The sequence below is a fragment of the Anomaloglossus baeobatrachus genome, chromosome 5 (genome assembly GCF_048569485.1).
Source record: "Anomaloglossus baeobatrachus isolate aAnoBae1 chromosome 5, aAnoBae1.hap1, whole genome shotgun sequence".
NCBI lineage: Eukaryota > Metazoa > Chordata > Amphibia > Anura > Aromobatidae > Anomaloglossus > Anomaloglossus baeobatrachus.
This window is the reverse complement of record NC_134357.1, coordinates 456,337,072-456,347,457: the sequence shown is the minus strand read 5'-3', so window position 1 is coordinate 456,347,457 and position 10,386 is coordinate 456,337,072. Positions and strand designations below refer to the sequence as shown.

Below are 10,386 nucleotides of genomic sequence, written 5' to 3'. Positions count from 1 at the left end.
TATACATTGTGACTGGTGTGCAACTCTTTATCCTATTGTTTAGTTGTATATTTTTGAGTCTTGCACCCTGTTCACACCATTGGTGTTCCAGACATACATTCTTTAGTTAGTATGCACTTTTTGTCTGAGAACCCTGCCCCACCCATAGCCATGTCTCTTATTTCACACATATATAGCTTGGTCCCTTGCTTCCCATACAGAGCAAGTTTTTTAACTGCAGGTGAGGTTACACATAGGTTAGGGACCCCAAAAATAGAGATTACCTTGGCGTTTGGTTTTGGGGCTCCTTTGCATTGATCAATACAATGGCTAAATATCTCTCATTTCTATTTTTCATAGCAGTTATGCAGATACCATTTTCATGTTTTTCACTTATTTCAGATAGTCCATTGTATTTTTCAGTCTAGTATTCATATAGCAGTTATGCTTTTCATTATTCCCCTATACATTGTGACTGGTGTGCAACTCTTTATCCTATATAGATTAGGAGGCAGGAGACAGCATTTCATGTGATTGCAGGGTGCCGGAAGTAGGTGGGATCAGCTCAACCGTGCAGGAAAAAGGCGGAAGTGGGATCAGCTCCACCGTGCGGGCAGGAGGAGGAAGCAGGATCAGCTCCACTGGGGGGGCAGGAGGAGGAAGTGGGATCAGCTCCACCGTGCGGGCAGGAGGAAGCAGGATCAGCTCCACAATGCGGGCAGGAGGAGGAAGCGGGATCAGCTCCACTGTGTGGGCAGGAGGAAGCAAGATCAGCTCCACCATGCGGGCAGGAGGAGGAAGCGGGATCAGCTCCACCATGCGGGCAGGAGGAGGAAGCGGGATCAGCTCCACCTTGTGGGCAGGAGGAGGAAGCGGGATCAGCTCCACCTTGTGGGCAGGAGGAGGAAGCGGGATCAGCTCCACCTTGTGGGCAGGAGGAGGAAGCGGGATCAGATCCACCATGTGGGCAGGAGGAGGAAGCGGAATCAGCTCCACCTTGTGGGCAGGAGGAGGAAGCGGGATCAGCTCCGCCGTGCTGGCAGAAGGAGGAAGCGGGATCAGCTCCACTGTGCTGGCAGGAGGAGGAAGCGGGATCAGCTCCACTGTGCTGGCAGAAGGAGGAAGCGGGATCAGCTCCACCTTGTGGGCAGGAGGAGGAAGCGGGATCAGCTCCACCTTGTGGGCAGGAGGAGGAAGGGGGATCAGCTCCACCGTGCGGGCAGGAGGAGGAAGCGATTTTAGTTCCACCGTGTGGGCAGGAGGAGGAAGTGGGATCAGCTCCACCATGCGGGCAGGAGGAGGATGTGAGATCAGCTCCACAATGTGGGCAGGAGGAGGAAGCGGGATCAGCTCCACCGTGTGGGCAGGAGAAGGAAGCGATTTTAGTTCCACCATGTGGGCAGGAGGAGGAAGCGGGATCAGCTCCACCTTGTGGGCAGGAGGAGGATGTGAGATCAGCTCCACCATGCGGGCAGGAGGAGGACGTGGGATCAGCTCTACCATGCGCGCAGGAGGAGGAAGCGGGATCAGCTTCACCTTGTGGGCAGGAGGAGGAAGCGGGATCAGGTCATCCGTGTGGGCAGGAAGAGGAAGCGGCCCTGAAACTAGGGCCAATATATTGGTCCAATTACAGGGGGAATCAGACATAAAAGCAATTTAATGGTGGGTAGAGGGGCACAATGTGTGAAATAAATGAAAAAAAAAAAAATAAATAAAGTGATCCTTTTTGATTGGTAAATTAAAAAAAAAGTGAAAAACAGACATGAATTTCAGTTATTTTTTCACGTAACCCCTCCCCCACTTCAGCAAAGGTAACTGAATCTAACAGAAAGCTCCAAAGCTTAGAAACAAAGAGACGAGAATGAGTCTCCTATCTGCAAGAGAAGCAGCGAGGGCAAGAGTCATCTAATTATGTATGAGACTTCCACACTGAGCCTGGTCAGTGGCCCAGGTCATTGTACCCTTTAAAGGGTATTTCCAAGTTTGAGAGTCACAAGCTTGTTGTCTACTTTGATGCCTATTTGTGGCTGCTTTCATTTGCATTCACCTCAGAATACCTCAGTCACTCAGTCACTGCCCAGCAAAAGCGGAACTACAGCTCCCAGCATGCCTTGCCACATCTACGCGGCGTTTCCGAGTCCGAGCATGAAGCAAGGAATGCCGGGATGTGTAGTTCACACGAAAGCAGATAAGTCACACCTAAATTAACATTTTTGTCACCAGACTTTGTTTTTGTTTTTTAAATTATAGAGTTACAGTCACAAAATTGCTTTTTTTCAATGATATCAAAAGAATTATTCGAGAGGACGAGAATGAGGTCACAAACCTCATACGTAGGGTGTAGCAAGATGGCCGCCGACCTGCGGACCGCTGAGCAGAACGAGAATTGACGTCTTAGACACCGGAAGCGGAAAGAGCGCTGTTTCCGGGCAGAGTTAGTTTGTTGTGGACGCTGAAAGCTGTGAGATGGGTTGTGACGGAGGAACCATCCCCAAGCGCCATGAGCTGGTGAAAGGGCCGAAGAAGGTGGAGAAGGTGAGGAAGGGGTGACAGGAGAAGGGTGAGGCTCCTGAGGTGTCTGGCTGTAGACTGTCAGGTCCTGGAGAGGGGCAGGCACTGGAGGCTATTCAGTATGCATGGCTACTGCTGCCCCCTCCATATATTGTCTTACCTCACTGTTGTTGCTACTCTCTGTAATTCCTCCCCCCTCGTGCCTCCATCGTTATCCCCAATCCCTCTCTCCGTGGTCCCCCCTTTCTCTCTCCTTGTCGCCGTGGTCCCCCCCCTTTCTCTCTCCTTGTCGCCGTGGTCCCCCCCTTTCTCTCTCCTTGTCGCCGTGGTCCCCCCCTTTTCTCTCTCCTTGTCGCCGTGGTCCCCCCCTTTTCTCTCTCCTTGTCGCCGTGGTCCCCCCCTTTTCTCTCTCCTTGTCGCCGTGGTCCCCCCCTTTTCTCTCTCCTTGTCGCCGTGGTCCCCCCCTTTTCTCTCTCCTTGTCGCCGTGGTCCCCCCCTTTTCTCTCTCCTTGTCGCCGTGGTCCCCCCCTTTTCTCTCTCCTTGTCGCCGTGGTCCCCCCCTTTTCTCTCTCCTTGTCGCCGTGGTCCCCCCCTTTTCTCTCTCCTTGTCGCCGTGGTCCCCCCCTTTTCTCTCTCCTTGTCGCCGTGGTCCCCCCCTTTTCTCTCTCCTTGTCGCCGTGGTCCCCCCCTTTTCTCTCTCCTTGTCGCCCTGGCGCCCCCCCTTTTCTCTCTCCTTTTCTCTCCTTGTCGCCGTGGCGCCCCCCTTTTCTCTCTCCTTGCCGCCGTGGCGCCCCCCCTTTTCTCTCTCCTTGCCGCCGTAGGCCCACATCCTTTTCTCTCGATCTTCATGCTTTTCCTCACTCTTGATAGCCAAGCGCTTCTCGGATTACTGAGTTGCTAACCTGCTCAGTTATTCTGCTGTAAGTGAGCACTAAGATTATTATTTATTATAGCACCAGTTATTCCATGGCACTTTACAAGTGAAAGAGGGTATACGTACAACAATCAACAGTACATAACAGACTGGTATAGGAGGAGAGAGGACCCTGCCCGCGAGGGCTCACAGTCTACAGGGAATGGGTGATGGTACAATAGGTGAGGACAGAGCTGGTTGCGCAATGGTCTACTGGACTGAGGGTTATTGTAGGTTGTAGGCTTGTCGGAAGAGGTGGGTCTTCAGGTTCCTCTTGAAGCTTTTCATTGTAGGAGAGAGTCTGATATCCTGGGGTAAAGCGTTCCAGAGTATGGGGGAGGCACGGGAGAAATCTTGTACGCAATTGTGGGAAGAGGAGATAAGAGATAAGAGGGGAGTAGAGAAGGAGATCTTGTGAGGATCTGAGGTTGCGTGCAGGTAGGTACCGGGAGACTAGGTCACAGATGTAAGGAGGAGAGAGGTTGTGGATGGCTTTGTATGTCATGGTTAATGTTTTGAACTGGAGTCATTGGGCGATGGGAAGCCAGTGAAGGGATTGGCAGAGTGGTGACGGTGAGGCTGGGGAATAGCGATGGGAGAGGTGGATAAAGCGGGCCGCAGAGTTTTAGGATAGATTGGAGGGGTGCAAGAGTGTTGGAAGGGAGGCCAGAGAGCAGGAGGTTGCAGTAGTCGAGGCGGGAGATGATGAGGGCATGCACTAATAATGTTGTTGCTGATTCTTGGTTAAGGAAAGCACGGATCCGGGAGATATTGTTGAGTTGTAGTCGGCATGAGGTGAAGAGGGCTTGGATGTGCGGCTTGAAGGATAGAGCAGAGTCGAGTGTTATTCCAAGGCAACGAGCTTGTGAGACTGGGGAGAGTGAGCAACCCAAGTTTGATGGAAAGGCTTGTTGGAGGCGATGAGTGAGGAGGAGGAAAGACAATGAATTCTTTTTTGTCCATGTTAAGCTTTAGGAATCGCGCAGAGAAGAAGGATGAAATAGCAGACAGACATTGTGGAATTTTGGTTAGTAGAGAGGTAATGTCAGGTCCAGAGAGGTAGATCTGTGTGTCATCGGTATAGAGATGATACTGAAAGCCGTGGGACTTTATGAGCTGTCCCAGGCCAAAGGTGTAGATGGAGAACAGCAGGGGTCCAATAACTGAACCTTGGGGGACACTGACAGATAGGGGGCGAGATGAGGAAGTGGTGTGAGAATGGGAGACGCTGAAAGTTCAGTCGGTTAGGTATGAAGAAATCCAAGATAGGGCCAAGTCTGTGATGCCCAGAGAAGAGAGAATCTGTAATAGGAGGGAATGGTCTACTGTGTCGAAGGCAGAGAACAGGTCCAGGAGGAGGACAGAGTAGTGTCGCTTGGCTTTGGCGGTTAGTAGGTCATTGGTGACTTTGGCTAGGGCAGTTTCTGTAGAGTGATGTGGTCGGAAGCCAGATTGTAGCTGGTCAAAGAGGGAGCAGGAGGGGAGGTATGAGGACAGTTCAATATGGACATGCTGTTTCAGTAGTTTTGAGGCATAGGGGAGAAGGGATATGGGGCGATAGTTTGACACAGAGGATGGGTCAAGGGAGGGCTTTTGAGGATGGGTGTAATGGAGGCATGTTTAAAGCATGAAGGGAATACACCACTTGTTAGTGATAGGTTGAAGAGATGGATGAGGGCTGCGGTGATGTTGGGGATGAGGTGCAATGGGAGCGGGTCAAATGCATAGGTAGTTAGATGTGATCTTGAGAGTAGAGTGGAACGATTGTCTTCTGTCATGGTGGAGAAGCTGGATTTGGAGGAAGAGGGCTGCGTAGCTATGATGAGGGGCTGTGGTGATTGTGGGCCAAAGCTTGCCCTGATGTTGTTAGTCTTCTGCTGAGAAAAGCGGGAGGAGGTGCTGGGGGACGGAGGAGAGAATTGAAAGTGTTGAATAGCTGTTTAGGGTTGTGAGAGAGAGGATATGAGGGATGAGAAGTAGGTTTGTTTTGCAGCAGTGAATGTGGACTTGAAGGTGGTGAGGGACTGTTTATTTGCAATGAAGTGCTCAGTGGAATGAGACTTCTTCCATCTGCGCTCCGCAATTCTGGAAGCCCTTCTCAGTTCTTTTAGTCTGACTCGTGTGCCCGGGTTGCCTGTTGATTGTGTGGGTTTTGGTGTGTGTGAGGGGGGCAGCTGATTCGAGAGCTGCAGAGATTGTAGTGTTGTATAAAGTTGCATCTGCATCGTGTACAAATGCAATGTCTGTGAGAGGGAGAAGGGACTGAGAAAGTGCGTGTAAATCAAGGTTTCTTTGTCGCTCCATTGGGAGACCCAGACAATTGGGTGTATAGCTACTGCCTCCGGAGGCCACACAAAGTATTACACTTTAAAAAGTGTAACCCCTCCCCTCTGCCTATACACCCTCCCGTGCATCACGGGCCCATCAGTTTTATGCAGAACTTTCCGGACAAGCGCTTTACTAAGCGCCTCAGGCTAAGTTCACATTTCCGCTAAAATCTATCAGTCACAATCCGCTGCTCTTGTAAACAGCGGAATCCGTTTAGCGGATTCCGCTGCTCCCATAGACTTGTATGAGCAGCGGATTGTGACTGATGATGCTGCGTTGCACCCTCCGCCCGACTGATCAGTCGTGGAACGACTGACCGCCGGGCGGGGGGAACGCAGCATGTAACGTTTTTTGAGCAGCGAGATCCGTCGGATTTCGCTGCGCATGCTCTCTGGCTCCCTGCACACGTCACCAGCTTTGGTTGGTTACCCGATATTTACCCTGGTTACGGTGCAAGGAGCCAGCGCTAAGCGGTGTAGGCCCGTAACCAAGGTAAATATCGGGTAACCAAGGTAAACATCGGGTGCTTTGCTGTTACCCGATATTTAGGCTGGTTACGTGTGCAGGGAGGCCGACACTTCCCCACTCGGTCCCGCCCCCTCCCGCACTCCGCACATGTATGTACACACACACGTACACACACACCTGTCCCCAGCCATGCAGACAAGCACTGCCACTGACACCCTCGTCTGGCCCCGCCCCCCGCTCGGCTCCGCCCCCTCCCGCACTTTGCATGTGCACACACATACATACATACATACATGCATACATACATGCACATACACACACTCACTCACACATACACTCACCTGTCCCCAGCCATGCAGACCGCAGCACTTCTACTGACATCCTCAGCGCCTGGCCCCGCCCCCCGCTCGGCTCCGCCCCCTCCCGCACTTTGCATGTGCACACACATACATACATACATACATACATACATACATACATACATACATACATACATGCACATACACACACTCACTCACTCACAGATACACTCACCTGTCCCCAGCCATGCAGACCGCAGCACTTCCACTGACATCCTCAGCGCCTGGCCCCGCCCCCCGCTCGGCTCTGCCCCCGAACTCCGCCCCCCGCACACAACGGAATCCGACAAAGAATTCTGTTCTTTGTCATCCGTTGTACAGCGTTGAACAGCGCATCAGTCACATGCGTCAAGCGACGCATGTGACTGATACAAATCAACGGAAATGTGAACTTAGCCTTAATGACACACGTTACCCTTTCCCCCCCTGACGTAGTTAAGGGTCGGGCACAGTGTCACAAGGTGGATCCTCCAGTCTCCAGACTGGCGGCTAGATCCGTAGTATTAGTGGCAGATGGTTCATCTCTCATGGATGCCACTGAGGCGCATCTTTTGCTCCGGCCTTCGAAGCCGTGACGGCACTCCAAGCTATCTCAGCTTCTCTGGCTGAGATTAATGCGGTCGCACGTACCTCCGCCCCGCAGGTTGTGTCCTTGGCTTCTCAAGCGTAGGTTTTTTCGTCCTACGCCATGAATGCCGTTCCTGGACTCTGCGAGCCGTACAGCGGTAGCATCCACCAATTAGGTGGCAGCCCGCAGGGCCATGTGGCTACGTGAATGGAAGGCAGACTCTGCTTCCAAGAAGTTCTTAACCGGTTTGCCATTTTCTGGCGACCGTTTGTTTGACGAGCAATTGGATGAAATTATTAAACAGTCCAAGGGAAAGGACTCGTCCTTACCCCAGTCCAAACCAAACAGACCTCAGCAACGAAAAATACAATCGAGGTTTCGGTCCTTTCGGTCCTCAGCCAAGTTCCGTTCCTCCACGTCCAACAGGTCGGAGGAGGGCCAGAGGAACTCTTCTGCATGGCGGTCTAAGTCACGTATTACAAAGACCGCCGGAGGAACCGCCTCCAAGGCGGCTTCCTCATGACTTCGGCCTAACCAAGACCGCGACCTCGGTCGGTGGCAGGCTCTCCCGCTTTTGCGACGCCTGGTGGCCACATGTCCAAAACCGATGGGTGAGAGACATTCTGTCTCACGGTTACAGGATAGAGATAGCTCTCGTCCTCCGACTCGTTTCTTCAGAACATCTCCGCCCCCCGAGCGAACCGATGCATTTTTTCAGCCGGTGAACTCTGACGGCAGATGGAGTTGTGATCCCCGTTCCGCTTCAAGAACGTGGTCGCGGTTTTACTCCAACTTGTTCGGGGTACCAAAAAAGGGACGGATCATTCCGTTCAGTTCTGGGCCTCATTCTGCTCAACAGACACGTGAGAACCAGACTTTTTCGGATGAAATCTCTCCGCTCTGTCATCGTCTCGATCCCAAGGAGACTTCCTAGCATCAATCGACATCAGGGATGCTTATCTCCATGTTCCGATTGCACCAGAGCATCAACGCGTCTTGTGTTTCGCCATCCGGGACGAACACTTTCAGCTCGTGGCTCTGCCTTTCGGCCTGGCGACAGCCCCACGGGGCTTCACCAAGGTCATGGCATCAGTGGTGGTGGGCCTACACTCTAAGGGACACTCGGTGATCCCTGTCTCAGACGATCTCCTAAGTCAAGACACCCTCTCGGGTGGCATGTCAACACGGTTCGAACATTGCTCTGGAGACTCTCCAGAGGTTAGGGTGGATCATCAATTTCCCAAAGTAAAAATTGACACCGACCCAATCACTGACTTACCTCTTGATGGAGTTTCATTCTCTCTCAGAGATAGTGAAGCTTCCGCTGGACAAACAGCGTTCGCTGCAGATAGGGGTGCACTCTCTCCTTCGGGCCCAGTCACACCCCTTGAGGCTCCCCACGCGCTTCCTAGGGAAGATGGTGGCAGCAATGGAGTTCCCTTTGCGCAGTATTCATCTGCGTCCACTCCAATGGCACATTCTCCGCAAATGGGACAGGAGGTCGACGTCCCTAGACAGGAACGTCTCTTTCTCTGGCAGCCAAAACCTCTCTTCAGTGGTTGCTTCTTCCCACTTCTTGTCGAAAGAAAAATCCTTCCTGCTCCCATCCTGGGCGGACGAGAGTGTCAGGGTGGACAGCGGTCTTCCTCCACCACAGGGCTCAGGGAACCTGGACTCCGACAGAGTCCTCCCTTCAGATCAATGTTCTGGAATTAAGGGCAGTGTGGCTAGCCCTAAAGGCGTTCCAGCGGTGGCTGGACGGCAGGCAGATCCGGATACAGTCGGACGACGCCACGGCGGTCGCGTGCATCAACCACCAGCACAGAGCGCTGGCGGCGGACGCATCAGTTCAGAACTGGTCGCAATTTCGACTGCCTTATGTATTTCCCCCTCTGGCACTGCTGCCCAGAGTGTCATTCAAAATCGGGTCCGACTGCCGCCGCGCCATCCTCGTTGCTCTACACTGGCCGAGGAGGTCGTGATACCTGGATCTGTGACACCTTACGGTGGGTCGCCCGTGGGCACTCCCGGACCGACCAGACTTGCTGTCTCAAGGGCCATTTTCCATCTGAATTCTGCGGCCTTCAACCTCACTGCGTGGCCATTGTGGCCTGGCTCTTAGCGTCCTCGGAGTTATCGCTATCACGCCTTTCGCAGAAGGTGGTCTTCCTAGTGGCAGGCGCATCACTTCGGAGAGTGTCGGAGCTAGCAGCGCTATCATGCAAAGCCCCCTTCCTGGTGTTACACCAGGATGAGGTGGTCCTGCGTCCGGTCCCGGAATTCCTACTTAAGGTGGTATCCCCCTTTTTCTTCTCAATCAGGATATCTCCTTACCTTCTTTTGGCTCATCCAGTTCACCAGTGTGAAAAGGATTTGCACTTCTTAGATTTGTGAGAGCACTCCGGCTCTACATTTCGCACACTGCGCCCCTGCGCCGTTCTGCTGCGCTTTTTGTCCTTGTCGCTAACCAGCGTAAGGGGTCGCAGGCTTCCAAGTCAACCTTGGCTCTGTGGATCAAGGAACGGATTCTTGAAGCCTACCGTCTTCGGGGCTTCCGATTCCTTTAGGGCTGAAAGCCCATTCTACCTGAGCCGTAGGGGCATCCTGGGCATTGCGTCACCAGGCTACGGCTCAGCAGGTGTGTCAGCGCTACCTGGGCGAGTCTGCACACTTTCACGAAACACTATCAGGTTCATGCCTATGCGGCGGCAGATGCCAGCCTAGGTAGGCGAGTCCTTCAGGAGGCGGTTGCCCACCTGTAAGAGAGGGCCGTTTGTTTCGGCTCTTTTTATCGAGGTATTATTTTACCCACCCAGGGACTGCTTTTGGACATCCCAATTGTCTGGGTCTCCCAATGGAGCGACAAAGAAGAAGGGAATTTTGTTTACTTACCGTAAATTCCTTTTCTTCTAGCTCCTATTGGGAGACCCAGCACCCGCCCCTGTTCCCTTCGGGCTGTTGTTCCTTGTGTACACATGTTGTTCATGTTGAAGGGTTCTTTTGGTTCATGGTTTCAGTTCTCCGAACATCCTTCGGATTGAATTTACCTTAGACCAATTTATAAGTTTCCTCCTTCCTGCTTTTGCACCAAAACTGAGGAGCCCGTGATGCACGGGAGGGTGTATAGGCAGAGGGGAGGGGTTACACTTTTTAAAGTGTAATACTTTGTGTGGCCTCCGGAGGCAGTAGCTATACACCCAATTGTGTGGGTCTCCCAATAGGAGCTAGAAGAAAAGGAATTTACGGTAAGTAAACAAAAT

General features: G+C 52.6%; 1 protein-coding gene across 2 annotated transcripts in view; it reads left to right on the top strand.

Moving 5' to 3' along the window:
* Positions 1-2,349: 2,349 nt before the first annotated feature.
* The window catches only part of RTF2 (replication termination factor 2), a 95,862-nt gene continuing 87,825 nt past the window's right edge, over positions 2,350-10,386 (top strand). The window contains exon 1 of one of the 2 annotated variants that reach the window (XM_075350573.1): positions 2,350-2,514. In XM_075350573.1, the coding sequence (XP_075206688.1) occupies positions 2,446-2,514 (69 nt within the window). In that variant the 5' untranslated portion in view covers positions 2,350-2,445. The remainder of the gene's footprint in view (positions 2,515-10,386) is intronic. The other variant, XM_075350572.1, reaches the window with a different exon arrangement.